This window comes from Panicum virgatum, chromosome 5N (assembly GCF_016808335.1).
Source record: "Panicum virgatum strain AP13 chromosome 5N, P.virgatum_v5, whole genome shotgun sequence".
NCBI lineage: Eukaryota > Viridiplantae > Streptophyta > Magnoliopsida > Poales > Poaceae > Panicum > Panicum virgatum.
The window spans coordinates 3,895,267-3,913,686 of NC_053149.1; the positions used below are offsets into that span (position 1 = coordinate 3,895,267).

At 49.4% G+C, this 18,420-nt stretch overlaps 1 protein-coding gene across 1 annotated transcript; it reads left to right on the plus strand.

Moving 5' to 3' along the window:
- Positions 1-744: 744 nt before the first annotated feature.
- On the plus strand, positions 745-2,239 carry LOC120672220 (E3 ubiquitin-protein ligase TRIM33). Its single transcript, XM_039952543.1, has one exon. It carries the CDS (start codon positions 951-953, stop codon positions 1,482-1,484), a length of 534 nt encoding a protein of 177 aa, XP_039808477.1. The 5' UTR covers positions 745-950; the 3' UTR covers positions 1,485-2,239.
- Positions 2,240-18,420: the final 16,181 nt, after the last annotated feature.

The following is an 18,420-nucleotide window of genomic DNA, read 5'->3' on the forward strand; positions in this document are numbered from 1 at the left end:
CGACCACTACCACGGAGGAGGAAAAAACCAGCGCGGCGGCCGTCCCGACTCGCCGCGTCGGTTTCCCGGATCTGCGTGCGAGCTCGGCCGCGCGGCCATGTGACCGGCCTCGCCGGAAGCGGACGGCGACGCGGTGGGTTGCCTGGTTGGACGGCGACGTCACCACAACCCTTGCCATTCGTGTGTCTCGCCAGTCGCCACGGTTCTTCACGGTCAAAAGCTGCAGGCTGCACAGCTACCGCGAGTAAAGCACTGCTTGCCTGGATGGACGTGTTGCAACTTGCAAGCTGTCGCCGTGCCGTCGCCCATGAATGCGCACGACGACGCCTAGCGCTCCGTTTCTGGACCGAAGCGAAGAGGAAAGGTGCCCCGGTGACGGTGACGGGCGCAGCGCGTCCCTCACGGCGACCCCGCAATAACTCCGGCCACCGGCAACCAAGCCCGGCGCACGACGGCACGGCACGGATCGTTTTCGGCAAGGAGCCGCGGCGGAGCAACCCGACTGGCACGCACCACCCAGACACCCTCCTCACTCACAGGTCAGTGTGAGGTGGCCGGCCAGTCCGGTCCGGTCAAGACTTTCCCTTCTCGTCGGACGTCACCCACCCCACCACCACCGCCTTCCCCGGCGGACGCGTCCAAAGCCGTACCGAGGAAAGGCGCGGGTTCCCAAAGCGCTCGCTAGCGGACAGGGAGGCGCGTGGGGCCAAGCGGAGCGTCCGTTCCCCACCCACGTCGCGGGCGCGGATCCGACGGCACGGGGCGCGCCGCGCCGGCTATATAATGGCCGCCCGCTTCGTGGGCTTCGAACTCGAAGCCGTGCGGTGTGGTGTGCCCAGCAAGCCGCGCCGGCGCCGACCCCACCAACCAACCGCTCCCTCGCGTACTCCCCGTCCGTCTCCACTTCCCTCGGCCCGGCGGTTGCCGTCTCGTCTCGTGTCGAGCGCGAGATGGGGGAGGCGGAGGAGGAGGAGGTGCAGGAGGCGGAGGAGGCCGGCGCGCGGAAGCGGAAGCGCGGCGCGGGCGGGGAGGCGGAGGGCGACGCCAGCGGCGTGGAGGATGCGGCGGAGGGCGGCGCGTACGACAAGGAGGACCTGCTGGTGGAGGACGGCGCCGGCGAGGGCATCGCGGAGGAGGCCGTGGCGGAGGTGATGCGGTGGCTGGAGGCGGAGATCGCAGGGCCCCCGCCGGCCGGCCCCGGGTTCGTGACCATCAACGGCAACGAGGAGAGCTGCGGCCCGTCCTTCTCGGCGGCGGCGTCGACGGTGATGGCCTCCGTCGACACCCGCGCCGGCGCGCCGCCCCCGCCGCCCGTGCCCTGGCCGTGGCCGGACCCCGTTCCCGCGGCGGGGGGCGCGGGCGTGGGGGCGCCGGCGGTGGAGGACGTGGAGATGGTGGGGCCGGGCGGCGAGGCCGACGAGGAGTGGCTGGCAAGCCTGCTGACCTGCGCGGGGCCCCTGCTGGAGGGCGTCCTGCTCCTGTAGCCCGCCGCCCCGCGAGCCTATCGTCGAGTAGAGAGTAGCAGTAGGCAGTAGCCGTAGGAGCAGCAGGGAAGGAGACAGAAGGACGGGGGGGGGGGGGGGGGGGGGGGGGGCTCCGCTGGGCGCTGGCCTACCCTTTTTTGGACGCTTGTACAGTGGGAACGGGGCCGGTGGGTGGTGGTTCGTTTTGGCGCCGCTCGCTCCGTCGCTCTCACAGTCCTGTCTCGGCGGCGGCGCCGTGTGGCGTGGGCGCGTCAGGACGTCGGGTCTCGGTCTCGTCCGGCCACTGATGATGCGATGGGATGCAGAAACTGGAAGCGATCAGTCGATTGGGACGCTGTCTGGTAGGCACGGTTGGTTCTCCATTGTTTCTTTTCAAACTTGTCGAACGTGGCCGTGTCGCCTCCCTGTCCTCTCGCCGGAATCCCAGGCGGCCCGAGACCAAACAGTCCGTGCTAGCCGGGTCGAGCAACAACTACTTGTACCTATTTTTCTTCGAGTCATCGAGAAACTCCGTGCACGAATCGAATCGGGACGGAAGGTTAGACGACAGACGCGCACGAACACGACCTGCTGGAGTGAGTTACGCCTGGGATGATCGGACGCTCGATCGGCGCCTGGAACCAACGACGGCGTCACGCCGTGCAGAAGCAGCCGCTGCTGGCCCGCGACCGCCGCGTCCCACTGTCCCAGCCCCAGCGACCCTAGTGTGTTCGACTGGTCGTGGTCCAGTCCAGTAGGACCAGTACGCATCGACCGCGTGCCGGACGTACGGGCCATGGTTTGGTGAGGTACGAACTGGCGATCTGGGGGATGGATTCGTGGCCGGACGGCGCCGCCCTCCTCGGGCCGCCGGTTTCGACGGAAGACTACGACGACCTGAGAAGGAGGCGCGCGGCAGGCGGGCCCAGTACACGGGCTTTGTTTGGATTGGCGCTACAATACTTGCGCTAGAAGAAAATCTTTCCGGCATCAACGATTAATGAATTCTATTTGTAAAATTTTTTTAGAGATTGGTGTAATTTTTCGTAACGAATCTAATGACATTAATTAATCGTTGATTTGCTATAATTATACTACAGTAACCATTCTCTAATCACGTGATCAAAAGTCTCATTAGATTCTTCAGGGTCACTAGCGCGGGATTTTGAAATTGGTTTTGTAAACTGTCTTTATTTAACACCGTAATTAGCGGTTAAACTGTTACTGTTCACTAAGGGGCCGTTTAGTTCCCAAAAAAATTTCACCTCCCCTTTGAACACATGTATAAAGCACTAAATGTAATTAAATAATAAAACTAATTACACAGTTTGAATGTACACGACAGACGAATCTTTTGAGCCTAATTAGTGCATGATTAGCCATAAGTGCTACAGTAACCCGCATGTGCTAATGATGCGGTCAAAGGCCTCAAAAAATTCGTCTTGCGGTTTCCAAGTGAGTTCTGAAATTAGTTTTTTAATTAGTGTTTGAAAAGTTCTCCCGACATCTGGTCAAACTCTCGATTTGACATCCAAAATTTTTTGCTTCCGGAACTAAATGACCCCTAACACGTTGCAAACCAACACATGGCCACGGAGGATGAGCCCTGGCCGCCGTGCAGCCTTTGGGCCGCTGCTGCGAATTTTTAATAAGGCCTGCCGTTGCAGCTGCAGCAGGACGCCATGGCCGATCATCCATCGACTGCTCTGCACTGCGCGAACAGTGAGTGATGGATGGATAGCCGGAGCCCGCCTGCTGCCCGGGCACCAGCGCGGAGCATGGTGCTCCAGGGCGCGCACAGCCGGGCGGCAGGCTGCAGGGCACAGCGGGCTCGATCACCCATCTACTCCGCATCAAACGCGGTAATCCGGCCCGAACGATCGTTAGGCCCAGGGCTAGGACGAGCCGGAGTTTTGCTGGATCGAACAAAGTGACTCCTGGCGGGCAACGCCGGCCCGACGAGATCTTCGATTCTGACGAGAGCCGGATATCTATCGTAGGTTGTGTTTAGTTCCAAAATTTATCTCTTCAAACTTTACTATTTACCTATCTCATCAAATTTTTTTGTCTCATGCATGAAGCATTAAATATAGATAAATAAAAAAATTAATTGTATAGTTTTGATGTACACGACGAGACGAATCTTTTGAGCCTAATTAGGTTATAGTAGGACAATAATTACCACAAACAAACGAAAAATGATAGTGTCCGATGTGATCTTTTTTACCACCTTTTTACAGATCTAAACACAGCCGTAGTCGTAGCCACTGCCCACTCAATCGGGATTCCCTGACTTGCTGAAGGCAAGTCAGGGAACACTGTTCTCGTGACTTTTGAGCCTCTGTGGGCTGTCCGCTCTGAGATGGATGGATATGATCGATCGCTACAGTACCTGCTACATTGAATAACGGTAGGGAGCACTATTTATCAAGACTCGGAACACTGTTCCTCTCTGTGTCAGAGAAGTTGGATCGCTGCCCACTAGCCATGTAGAGCGTCGTCTTCCTTTCCTTTCTGTTTCCGGTGGAGAGAGGATGTCACGGTCACGGTCACGGGCGAGACTCGCATCCAGGTCCAGCCGTCGTCCGTCGATGGCTGGCTCCTCGCGCTAGGATTGTACTCAGCTGTCAGCGGCGGCAGCTTGGCTCACCATCCGCATCGTCCGTCCTGCGGCTGTTGGGTTGCGTCGAAATGGACAGGGGCTCAACGGCAGCGGTTCAACGTTGTGACACACTCCGCCCAGTTTCAGAACTCCTCTGAAGCCGGGATGGTGGCAGCCAGTCCGGTCTTCGTAAACTCGGCCCGTGCGTCGGTTCAGCCCAAGAGCTTCAGTTTCGCAGATGGGCCGGACCCGTAACTCCTTATAAAGCCCGCAGATGGGCCGGGCCCGTAATTCCTTGATCTTCATCTCTCTCTGCCGGAAAAATGCCAACACTGAAAAACTAACACTACAGGACAAAAAGAAAACTGTCAGTACTCAGTACCAATCTTTCAGATAAGTACAGGCACAGGTTTCAGAAGCAAAGTCCCGTCAGAACGCACACTAGTTAACCACAAAGCTGCAGTCATCCGGGACCCTTTTCCCTCCTGCTAATCAACCTTACAATCTGCCTTAGAACGCCGTGGGGACGACACTCATGAAAATACTAGAAACCGAGAGGTGCATGATCATGATTCATGATTTGCCTGCCTGGCTGCATGATCCAAGCCACCAAGCCCCAATTCTCATCGGAGAAGCTGCACACACAGGCTGCCAGCCTGCTGCTACTAAAGAAGAACCTCTTGCTTGCTCTAGTAGTTCGGTATGTACCACCATTCATCAGTCTCTGTATCCGGAAAGAACAAAGTTGGGTTCCCAGATACGGTAGGCTGGTACGTAGCACGAAAGAGCAAAGACGAGAGATGAAAACAAGGGGCAGGCTGGCTGGATCTCTGAAACCTTTTGGAAAAAATAAGAAAACGCTTTGAGTTGTGGTGCCCGACTGTTCTTTTGTTTGTCTTCTCCTGCGAAAAGGAAAAGCGAATACGAGTACATGCATGTTCAAAAACAGAGACAATGCATGGAATAATGGAAGCTTCCTGGTCAAGCTCCGAGTTCAGGATCAAGGCCTTGTTTGGTTTGGTAACAAGTGTTACTTTGACCGCTAATTACGGTGTCAAACAAAGTCAGTTTACAAAATCAACTTCAGAATCCCTGTGCTAGTGACCCTAAAGAATCTAACGAGGGTTTTGACCGCGCGATTAGAAGATGGTTACTGTAGCATCACTGTAGCAAATCATCAATTAATTACCGTTATTAGATTCGTCACGAAAAGTTACATTCATTTTTAAAAATATTTTACAAATAGATTTCATTTAGTGCATCATGCATGCGAGATTCTTTTTTCGGGAAGCATGCGCGCTAGATTCCTTGCGGAACCAAACAAACAAGGCCTTGGTTCGCCAGGACCGGCCACTGTCTGCTGCTACTGGCATCTACCACCACTCAGTCCTCAGTTTTCAACCGATGCATCATTGGAATGGATTGATCGATCGCCCATCATCTCCGGAGATGGATGGATGGATGGGTAGAATTGCGAGGCAAGCGAGTAAAGCGACGACCGCGATGATGGCTGGTTCGTTGCGCCTTTGCGGGGGCAAAAGGAAAAGTTGCCGCTGCCGCTTTGCCCTTTGGGCGCTGATTGCCGGAGGCAAAGGGCCCTGCCGGCGTGCACGCCTCGCCCCTCGCGTGCCCCCCGGCTTGCCACTTGCCAGGGTTGCATCGCAACTGCAATGCATGGGCGCTTCAGATCGGAGCAGAAGCCTGTGGAGCTGATTCACCGGTCACTTTTATGGTAGCCCGGCCTGGTCCAACACTCCAACTCAACTCCCCTTCCCCTTCTACCCAGATCAGATCGGGTCAGGTCGGACTGATTGATCTCTGTTTTTATCGTGTCTTCACCAAGTGCCCAGAGCTTGAGGCCAAGGAGGTGGACGCAGATGCGTGTGCACTTTTCGTGATGCATACCAACCCAACATTAAAGCTCTGCGTTGATCTGGATGAGGTACCCAGGGAGCTCAGTTTTTTTTTCTTAAAAAAAATAATGAAGTTTACCTGCCACAAGAAGAGAATCACTCTTAAAGGAGTCAGACCTGAACTTACTAAGTGCTCTGCTATTGGTGCTCACAAGTTAAAGGGCCTACTTAGAAGGAAAGCAGTCTCTCATTGCATTCAGTTGTTGCACACAGTCCACTCTTCAGACCTACCTAGTTCTGATGCTACACTTATGTCAGTGGATGCCAGTATTGCCCCTGAAACTCCACCTGCTGTAGTTGAACTTCTTCGGACATATTCTCACTTGTTCAGTGAGCCATCTTCCTTACCTCCCTCAAGGGCTTGTGATCATCAGATTGCCTTGGTACCAGGAGTACAACCTGTAAACACTAGGCCCTACTGGTATGCTCTTCAACAAAAGACTGAAATTGAGAAACAACTGACTGAGATGTTGAGAAATGGAACCATCAGAGCAAGTTCCAATCCATATGCCTCCCTAGTCCTTCTAGTCAAAAAGAAGGATGGTTATTGGAGATTCTGTGTAGATTACAGACACCTCAACAATATTACTGTGAAAAACAAACATCCACTGCCCATTGTTGATGAGCTTATAGATAAACTAGCAGGTGCCAAGTGGTTTTCTAAGCTTGACTTCAGGTCTGGGTACCATCAAATCAGAATTGCTCTTGGTGATGAACACAAAACAGCATTCAGAACACACAGTGGCCTCTATGAATTCTTGGTCATGCCTACTCCTGGGAATGGATTGGATGTGATCCAAATCCAATTGGATTTTGGCACTTATCTTTTGTTGGGTTTGGAACAAGTTGGATATGGATATCCATTTACTTTTGATCAAATAGGATTGGATTCTACAGGATAAAAATTAGAAGTTAATCCAAATATTGTTGGATCAGAGAGAAGAGAGCGCCGGACAGAGCTAGCCGCACGAACTTCTCTCCCTCGCCACCGTGCGTCTTTGGTGGGGGGGATCGAGCAGCAAGCAAAGGAGTCGGCGGACCCTTGGTGCGGTGGGCCCGTCCCTGGTGCAGCAGTGTGAGGTGCTGCAGTAGATGTCGCTGCCGTGGGCGGTGCAGTCGAGGATCCATTCGTTGCTAGCCTTGACGCTAGTGGCGGCCGCCGCGGCCACGGCATGCCCGCCGAGGCCAAGGCCGCCGCCGCCGCGCTCGTACTGGCCGCTGGCCAAGTACTACCCTTGCGCACCGCGTTCGTGCTACCAGCCGCGTCACTGCTGCTACTACTACCCACCTCATTGCTAGTGCTAGCTTGGCTTAGGTGGTGCTGATGATGAGCCAGTACTACTGCTTCAAGGCCACCTGCGTAATACGGCCGGCGAGCCGCGGACGGAGGCTGGCGAGCGGCAGTGCTACGGGCGAGCAGAAACCAGTGCGAGTAGGCGAGCCGCAGGCGGAGGTGTCGCGGTCCAATAGCGGCGACCGGTGTGGGCGGCGTGAGCCGGCGAGCTGTGGGTAGGCAAGCTGGTAGGAAGGCAGTGCAGCTTCCTTGCCGGCGACGAGTTTGGATTTGGATTATATTGGATGGATTTGGATTAAGGGGAGCTGGATTGGATTGGATTGGATTGGATGTTGAAAACTAATTGTTAGGATTGGATTGGATGGACACTTTATTTAATTGGACATCAATTGGATTTCTTCTTTTGAATTTTGGATGTCAATCCAATCCCACGAGTAGTCATGCCCTTTGGTCTTACTAATGCACCTGCCACATTTCAAAGTGTGATGAGTCAGATTTTTGAACCTCTGTTGAGAAAAGGAGTCTTGGTGTTCATGGATGATATTCTAATATACTCAGCCACTTTGGAGGATCATCTTACACTCTTGAAGCAAGTGTTTGATATAATCCATCATCACCAATTCTTGATCAAGTTGTCCAAATGTTCTTTTGCCCAGCCACAGATTGAATATCTAGGTCATCACATTTCAGCAGCTGGGGTAGCCACTGAATCATCAAAAAGTCAGGCAGTTCAACAATGGCCTGTTCCTTCAAATCTCAAAGAACTGAGCGGATTTCTGGGATTAACTGGTTATTACAGGAAATTTATCAGGCATTATGGCATTATCAGTAAGCCACTTACTCACCTGCTCAAAAAAGGTATTTCTTTTCAGTGGACACCTACCACTCAGTATGCTTTTATGGTGCTCAAACAAGCTCTAGTGGAGGCACCAGTGTTGGCTATTCCTGACTTTGCAAAAACTTTTGTAATAGAAACTGATGCCAGTGATCAGGGTTTGGGTGCTGTCTTGATGCAGGATAACCACCCTGTTGCTTATCTCAGCACATCTCTGTGTCAAAAAAAAACTATGAGTGGGCAGAATACCCGAAACCCGAAGACCGAACCCGAAAAACCCCGAGCCCGAACCCAAAAAACCCGAGCCCGAAAAACCCAAACCCTAATTCAGGTTCCAACCCACAGTACCCGAAATTATTAAGGGTAATTCGGGTATCAGACCACGGTACCCGAACTACCGAATTACCCGAAAAACAATCCAAGCCCAACATTTTCAGTCAGCCTAGCCCAATAGCCCACCAACCCTTCCCAGTTCTGAAACCCTAGGTGCCCACCCCCAACCCCCACAGCCCCCAGCCCCCCACACACCCCATCTCCCAGCCGCCATCCCCCATGGCCATGAGCACATCGCGCGCGTGCACACACAGAGGCACCCATCTCCCAGCCGCCATCCCCCATGGGCACGTCGCACACACACGCAGAGGCATAGCGCAGAGAGTGACTCGACGGCGGACGCCGACATGCCGCCCCCGCCCCCCGCCCCACCGGCCACCGCGACTCGACCTCGACGGCGGCCACCGCCCACCGGCGCGAGTGTACAGGCCCCTGGCAGCGCGACTCCACCGGCCCCCGCCAACGCCCACCATTAGCACGACTGCGCAGGCCCCCGGCGGCGGCGCGTCGCTTTCCTCTCCTTACCCTCGGTGGCCCCGGCATCCTCAACTGCAGGCCAGCACCCAGCCAGTCTGCCCTCATCTTCTCTGGCGCGGCGGTCGCTGGGGCGGCAGCCGGCAGATCCGGCCCCGTCCGGCGTCCGTGTCTAGGGCGGCAGGCGGCGTTGGGGCTCTGCGGCGGCGGGCGGCTTGCTGGCTTGAGCTGGGCAGAGACGATATCGGGTAGTACGGGTTAACCCGAACCTGAAATTATCGGGTACCTGAAATGTCAGGTTTTGCTTATTTTTGACATATATGGGGTTACAGTTTTCAAAACCCGAAATTCGAAAAACCCGACCCGAAATTTTCGGGTAACCCAAATGCTCAGGCCTAAGAAAAACCAAGCTTTGTCCACATATGAGAAGGAGTGCATGGCTGTGATCATGGCAGTAGAGAAGCGGCGCCCTTATCTCCTCCATAAAGAATTCCTCATCAGGACAGACCATAAGAGCTTACTATACTTAACTGAACAACGTATTCATACCAGACTCCAGCACAAAGCCCTGCTTAAGCTCATGGATTTATAGTTCAAGATTGTCTATAAGAAAGGCATTACTAATTTGGCTGCAGGTGCCCTTTCTAGGTGTCCTGCTTCTTCTCCCACTTTGTTGGCTATTTCTTCTTGTTCTCCAGCATGGCAACAGAATTTGCTGCAAGGTTATGAAGAGGATCCTGAAGCTCAACAGTTATTATCTAAATTAGCTATATCATCACCAAACCCTCAAGGGTTTTTCTCTTCAGGATGGCATCATAAGATTTAAAGGGCGTGTTTGGGTAGGAAATAATCTGTTGGCCCAACAGCATGTGATTCAGGCTTTACACAACAGTGGTGTGGGTGGTCATTCTGGTGTTCAAGCAACATATCATCGAATTAAAGCTCTCTTCTCTTGGCCTAAAATGAAAGAAACTATCAGAACTTATGTTCAGGAATGCAGTATTTGTCAACAAGCTAAAGCTGAGCATGTGAAAACACCTGGACTACTTGTTCCTCTCCCTGTGCCTAAGGCACCATGGACAGTTGTCTGCTTAGACTTTGTAGAAGGATTACCACTGTCCAACAAGAAGAGTGTGATCATGGTGGTTGTTGACAAGTTCTCCAATCAAGTGTGGCAGCAGTTGTTCAAGCTCTCAGACACTCAGCTGCTTATGAGCTCTTCCTATCACCCACAAACCGATGGTCAGACCGAGCGGTTGAATCAATATTTGGAGGCTTTCTTAAGATGCACAGTTCATTCTTGCCCTACCCAATGGACAAAATGGTTACCATTGGCCGAGTATTGGTACAATACCTCTTATCATACTGCTCTTCAGCTCACACCATTTGAGGTTCTTTATGGACATCCTCCTCGGCATTTTGGCATCACTAATCTACATGCTGCTGCTGTACCTGAGTTGGACACTTGGCTGAAAGAGCGTGATCGTCTCACTAAGTTGATCCAACAGCAACTACTTCGTGCTCAGCAACGGATAAAGCATCAGGCCGACAAGAATCGCAGTGAACGTGAGTTTGCTGAAGGTGATTCGGTTTACTTGAAACTACAACCATATATTCAGACTTCTATGGCACAACATTCCAATAAGAAACTTTCCTTCAAGTTTTTCGGTCCCTTCCAGATTGTGCAGAGGGTTGGCAAGGTTTCCTATAAGTTGGATTTGCCACCTTCATGTCGGATTCATCTAGTCATACATGTTTCGCAACTGAAGAAACATATCCCAAGCAGTGTTCAGGTCAGTGCCGATGTCCCATCCATTCCAGAATCAGCAGACCACCAACCTACGCCTCTTGCGGTATTGGATCGGCGCATGGTTCGTTCAGGTGCCTCTCCCAAGTCGGAAGTACTCATTCAGTGGCAAGGATGGCCAACATCTTGGGCAACTTGGGAAGAACACACTAATATCACTCGGCTGTTCCCTGGTGCTCCAGCATGGGGACATGCTGGATTTGAAGACGGAGGGAATGTCATGACTCGTGGCTAGTAAATGGGCCGTTTATGTGTGTATGGGCTTGGGTATTGTGTTTGGGTCCGATGGGCCGAGTGAGCTGTAGCCAGGCGTGGAACCTATATATCTTCCGAAAGTTTTTTTTTCTAATCATCTTCCAGTGTTTGAGATTCATGCAAACATCTACCACCATTGGATCTCCACAATAAAACCTAGCCCACCGTCTCCTTCCTCCTGTGAAGCCCGCGCCGCCGCGCCCGCCATCCTGCCCGCCGTCGCCCACGGCCGCCACCGCGCCATGGCCGCCGCAGCCCCCGGCTCCCGTCGCGCCCGGCCGACACGGCCCTCCCCTGCACCGCCGCCGCGGCCATGCTCCGCGCCACCCGCGGCCCTCCTGTGCCCCCCCCCCCCCGCCGCCGCGGCCCCGGCTCCGGCCGCCACCGCCCCTGCTCCCGTCGCTCCGCGCCGCCCGCGGCCCTCCCGTGCATCGCCGTCGCTCTGCATGCGCGCCTGGCTACCCGCGGGGAGCACTGCCGCCGGCGCCGGAGTCCGGAGAGGAAGCCCCTACCCCCTCCAAAAAAAATGTTGACGTAGGATTAATAAATGTTGAATCTATTATATCCAAATGTTGAAATAGTTTATAAGAGATGTTGAATCCATTATGTCAAGATGTTGAAATATTTTTAGGTAATGTTAAATCTAATTTGGGCCTAATGGGCTTTATATATACATAGACTATTTATCTTCCAGAAGTTATATAGGGACACCCGTAGCCAGGGGGTCGGTGGCGTGAATCCTATCCACCTTCCGGGAGATGGATAGCGTATGTAACTTCCGGTCTATTTTCTCAAAAAAAAATGTAACTTCCGATCTGAGATTCGTACACGTGTAAACAACAAGCAGACCGCCGAACGAGTGGGACATCCCAGCATTGAAGCGCTTCATGGGCCAAAAGCAGCAGCAGAGGGAAGGACAACAGCAGCAGAGGGAAGGACAACACGTGGCTGCACCAGACTTGCTGGCGGTTGATTTCGTATGACCGGACATTCAAATGCACTTTACTCTCAACCCATGTGCCCATTTCAAATTATCGTTTGGACCTAAATGTTGTTCATAATTAATTCAACAAAACAAGATCCATTTTCATATATTTTTCGTTATTTTTTTTAGAAAAAAGTCAACAAACTATATGTACCATTTCAACATTTTAAATATATTGTTTCAACATTTCTAACATGTTATTTAAATAATTCGCACATAATGTTGATCTTTCCCCAAAATCGTTGAATTAGTTTTTTTTTGTTTTTTTATATCAACATTTTTATGGTATGAGTTCAACACTATAGATATACTAGCTCAACATTTTAGTTATATTATTTCAACATTGCCATGTAAAATGTTGAACTACCTTATCTAGTATGATTAAACTAGAAATGAAAAAGTTTGAATCTATTATTTTAGAATGTTGAATATGCTAATCCAATATTTTCTCATATTCTTTTTATTGAAAAATGAAAAGTTTCCACGCCTCTCGGTTCTGTGTTGCTGCTGACTTTCAGTAAGCATGTTAAGTCGGCTTTGGGCTGCGGATATGTAGGGCCCCTCTGCGTCACACATCTAACAAACTGGGCGGAACACTGAGTGCGGGGGATTCGCTTCGTTGATGGGCTTCATCAGCTGTTAATGGGCTTTATAGTTATAGATGTTAAACATCTTTCGGAAGGCATATAGGGACGCCCGGTCGGTGGAGCATATAACCGCCGTGTAACAGACCAGAGAATGTTAATGAATCAAGTATCATTTGAACTCTCTCTCCGTTATCGTTCTCTCTTTCGTTCTTGTTCTTCCCTATCTGGCTCAGTTCCTCTCTCCGTTCTTCCCCTTCCCTGTTCGATTCTTCGATTCTACGGTAACAATCCAAAAATTGGAATTCAAATGGAAATACAAAATTTTATTTAAATTTGAACCTTACATGTGGACCCCACCTGTCAATCTCTCACTCTCTCTTCTCTCTCCCTCCTCTGTTCTGTGCTGGCCGAGCCGTGCTCGCCGTCCGAGTCCAGGCCGCCGGCCACGCGCCGTGCCCTCGTCGCGCCCCGTCTTTGGTCTCCCAAAGCCTCTCGTCCTCGGCGTCCTTGCACGCACGCCGAGGACGGCCGTCGACGTGCCACGGGGACGAACGGGCCGAGCCGAGCCGTGCGCCGCTTCGCCGCTCGCTTGCGCCCTCTGCTGGCTCTCCTCCCTTCCATGTGCTTCGCAAACGAGTCTCCTCCCTCCCCCTCTACTCCCCGTCTCTGCTTCAGGCGCCCAGCCAAGCTTTCCGGCGTCCAGAGCCACCATTAGCACCGCCCCTCCCTAGGCCGCCGCGGAGCTTCCACCTCCGGCCTCCCTTCGTCCAAACTGAGCCCGAGAATCGCTCCACGACCTCCCCCTGAAGCTCACCGACCCCTCCACCACTCGCCCTCGCCCACCGGAGCACTGCCGTGGCGGAGCAGACCACCGCCGGCCGCTGCTCTCCGCGGTGCCGCCAATTCCGAGCACCCCAGCCCCCACCGAGGCCTTCTACAGGTGCGGCTCGACCTCCTCTCCATTTCCCCCAACCTAGCCCCCACCTCCGGTGACTCTACTCGCCGGAAAAAGGGCGGAATTCCTCCTCTGTTCCTGGTCCGACCAGGGACCCACGCTGAGAAGAAAACAAAAATCCATTTATAAAATTCTTACTCTATAAATGACTGCCCAACAGGCTGAAAAAAAAGTAGTAGCACCTTTCAACTTAAGTTTAGTTGACCTCCATTTATATCAAGAAATAAATGCATTATATTCGTCTCATACATATGCATTGTTGCATTTTATTTAGGTACGATAGAAGAACCGCGGGAATGACGTGATGGTGGAGTCGAGCCAGAAGACGGTGAATGTGGACACGTCTAAAAGATGGACGGATGGATCCCGATGTGCACGACCGAAGGAAGATGCTCGTTGAGCAATTCTCCTCTAACTAACACTGACTTAGTGTTAATCCCAGGCAAGCCCCGGTGCACATCCGTTTATTTCAAACTATGACACATATATTATGTTTCTATTACTTGCGCATTAGGTTCAGGAATTATTTGAAACCCTAGTTGCATGATCCCTAGGTCTCCTCGAGTTATACTAGTGTGTAGAGGACGAACGTGGCTATTTCTAGGTGTCCTGCTTCTTCTCCCACTTTGTTGGCTATTTCTTCTTGTTCTCCAGCATGGCAACAGAATTTGCTGCAAGGTTATGAAGAGGATCCTGAAGCTCAACAGTTATTATCTAAATTAGCTATATCATCACCAAACCCTCAAGGGTTTTTCTCTTCAGGATGGCATCATAAGATTTAAAGGGCGTGTTTGGGTAGGAAATAATCTGTTGGCCCCGCTTGTGTCGGTTAAGGACCGTTCGTTGCCTGGCCCTGTGATCGAGTTTGAATTGTACTAACCGCATGCCGGGAGTAGGAGGTAGTCGAAACCGGTAAGCCGAGTACTGCCTTGTTTCGAAAATACAGAACTTCATCACCACCCCTTAGGGCGAGTCGGGTAGTCGCGGAGAATTGGGATGCATATGTTTACTTTTGGTGGTCTCTTATTGAGCCCGACTGACTATATGTAGGTGGGGCGGTTCTGTAGTTCGAGGCGGGGAGGGGAATGGTTGGCATGCATAGTCCGACGGGGCAAATACGTGCCGTGTTGGTTAGGTCCACCTTGCAAGGTTAAATCGGATCGATCCGCCGTACGTCGCATCTCGGATATGAGCACCTTTATCACAGCACCGCATCGTAGTAATGAGATGGAATATTAATGTATATGTTGAAGGGAATGTTGAGATTACTAATTGATCTTCTATTATGTTTGTTTTAGAAAGGGTTCTGCAAATGCCTAGAGGATATTAATTTATATAGAATGTGAGCTAAAATATTGAAAGTAAAGATCCACCTTTAGACGCTTTTCTGCAAATAATCCACAGCCAGAAAGTCTTGCATGTCTAGATAATGGGCTATGTATACCCATAGTCGGGTAAGTCTTGCTGAGTATTAGTATACTCAGGGTTTGTTGTTTACCCTGTTTCAGGTATAGAAGCTAACCAGGATTCGCATCAGTGGGCTCGATGTGACGTCCTCACGTGTTCATAGTTATCGTTTTGTTTTATTGGTTCTTAATCAAATTTCCTTCTCTCAGGTCATATTCTCTTCCGCTGCTGTCATTTATTTTATGTAAATTCTAAATTTAAATCTGTTTTGTAAATATTTATGTTATTGTCTATTCTTGTGAAAATATATTATGTTGGTACCTTCTGCGCTCGCCTGTGGGTTGAAAACAGACTGTCAGGTTACACTTAATTAAGCTAATGCGCCTAATGCGCCAGATGATGGCCATTACGCTTAATTAAGCCGTTTAACTTGGCGGTTCTGTCACAGCTGGCATCAGAGCTGAAATGCACCAGGGAGGGTACTAGCATAATTATTCTTAGTGTTTTCAAAATTAAAAATGAGTTTTAGAAAGATACGCTTCTTTGCGCTTAAGGGATTAGGGAAGATTAGTACGTAAGCCCTATATAGTGTAAGTTATATCAGGTGGCTCTATATAATATCAACTAACTTCCAGCACATTACATTTATGTCAAAACTTATTTTCTTGCATAACGTTTTTTTTAATATTGTAACGACGCACCTACGCTAAGGTAAGCAAGGTAAGCATTCTTGGTAGTCCCTTAGAATAGTCCACGTGTTTCATACGTGCGCAGGTCCCGTATGATGAGCATACGAGGAGGTGATAAGGCTCCATTCAAATGAGTCTGTCGCTATCTGCCGCCTGATATGGAGTGCGGACTTCCCACCGTGTGATTGCAATCACGGCCATCTCGTAGGCAATGTTACGAGATGTAAATTTGTCATGCGATTGGCCATGACCGTGTACCTTGGGACACGTTTACCCTTGGGTGTCCCGTAAGGCGATTTGTATGGGAAGTGAATACGTTGCCTCGGTAACGTATGCAGCGCTGTCCATGCAGCGTTGAACGCATGGGCGCCATCTCTATAGTGGATGGTGATGTATGTGTGAATATGTGGGCAACTGCATATGCGTTACCCATGTGGCGTAGGACATATGGGGACCGTTCGTGTGTGCTGGCACGAAGGGTCCAGTCGTGGATATATGTATATATTTGTATATCATGTGATTTTCTGCAGGTACACTAACAAACGAACGCGTAAGTTAAGGCGCGTAGAAATCGATTATATAATTGAGAGCGTATGTTGCCACGGAAAGTCCGCGTATATTGCCATATGTATTTCGATTGGCAAAAATTTTGGTGAGAACGTATAGGGCATACATATATCATATCATGTGTGATTTGGAATTTAGTTAATAGCAATTCATGTTATTTTTCTTACCAAAAGTTAAAAGTGTTGATGTCTAAAATTTAACATTGTCGTTGTTTATATAGTTTTGACCACCAAAATGATTTACCTAAAAATCTCATAATAATAAAGTTGTAAGAAAATTTTAGATTTGCTTGCTGGTCAAAATTCCACGATTCTAACTAAGGTGTATGTTGAGATTTGCAAAAAAAAAGTGAGCTTAGTTTGTTGAAATTTCTAAATCTGCATCAAATAGTCAAATCCATATTTGACTAATTTAAACTTAAAATTTGTATAAACTTAAAACTACCAAATTGTAGGTAATTTGCATACCTATGTGCTGGTTAAGTTTTATGATTTTTCAAGATGTATATTTCAAGATATGATTTTTGTAAGATTGCTTTGCTTGCTAAAAATTTTGGGTGGAAGGCTGACAATAAAACCTGAATTAGACTAAATTAAAGTGTGAATCTATCCAAACCCATACTACCAAAGTTGTAGCTTAGTATTAATCATCTATCTCCTATCCAGGTTTAAGAAAATGTGTATAAGTGGTTTGTGAGATATAGATTTTCAAATTTGTTGCCTAGTGCAACCCTATGCAGCGTGCAACTCTTTAGCACTTTCTCCTGACAGGCCTCACTATATTGCATTGCTGTTTAGCTCGAGTAGAGCTGCTGTACTGCTAGCTAGCTTCAATACAAGATAAGATAAGCTAAACTGGGCATGATCAGAACTTGTGCATTCAGAGTCGAAAACCCCGAACATCATGAAATGGCTTTATTAGCTGCATATTGCCGTTATCTTTATGCCTTATGATTGGATGTTCTGCACATAGGTTGATCTGCATACCTGTTGTAGGACCAGACTTTTAGGTACTCAGATTTTTATCACCAGTAATACAATTTTTTTTATATATATACCTAAACGGATAGGTGACAAACTTGATGGGTTCATAATGTCCACACTCACTTAACAAAAGTGTGTGAGTTCAGGAGATTACCATAATGAGGCTTGTTCCACTTAAAAAAATGCGGAGCTCAATTATGTCAGTCCCAAATTAGATGAATATCAACTTGTAATCTCGTGTCCCCTATATCTTCCAGCTATTAAAAATACAATACATATCTGTTCGGTTCTGAGCAACTAATATTTTTTTTTCTCTTTCCCTCTCGTGCATGCATGCATTATATCGTGCATACTATTATGTTTTGACTGTTTGTTAGTATTTCCGTATAAATTTCTTTGTACCATGTACATCTCACTTTCGGTAATTTCAGACCTTATGTCGTTAGGGAAGTAGAAAAATAAATGCGTGTGTTTGAACAAAACCTATCTACTGGTTCAAACAATAGACGTGCGAAGTGAGTCTAGTAGTATGGTCGGTGTTTCTCGTTTCTAAGGTTATAATCTTTTGACCGATTTTGTCCTATTTGATAGTTAAAGTAGGAATGTTATTGTTAAATGAAACCCTCGGTTGATTTTCTTAGAATACCTTTTGTTCCGTAAATGGTTAATCTTATCCTATCTGTGGCTTAATGACCATTCCCATTTATTCAGCTATTGCTATTTTCCACAATTGGTCAATATCAATTTGAGATCGTACATCCTCATTGCTGGGCCATTCATTCAAATGCTCAAAGATAATTCATCCTGGCTATTCTTGATGACTACACACATCCTGTTGTTCTTGTAGTGTTGATATTCGTTTATATCGATCGCCTTGATTCCTATACCTAAAATGGATCCACTTACGTTCTTGCTCGAATAATAATATAAATAAATTAATGACTTGATTACAGATATTATAGTCATCCTGCAGGAATGAGGTCGCACGTTTGTTGCATTACATCGCATTGCATTGTTGGGTCGTGCTAGGTTACTGCATGATCATGGGAAACATTGGTGGTAGTTCAGCTGACTATGTGTGTTCGTGCTTTTGAGTACGTTTTATGGTTTCTTCTATAATCTCTTTCGATCCATTTGTGTTATTCGGGGTGCTATTATTGATTCTTGGGCAGTGGAGATTTGTCCCATGACCTCTAGTGCCGCGACGGAACCTAGGGCCTCGCGTGTGTGGCCACCATGTGATTGTGCTACTAGGTGCGCGCTAGTGCTTG

Bases quoted from the DNA above. Each gene is read 5' to 3' on its own strand.
- LOC120672220 (XM_039952543.1), top strand. From the start codon at position 951: ATGGGGGAGGCGGAGGAGGAGGAGGTGCAGGAGGCGGAGGAGGCCGGC.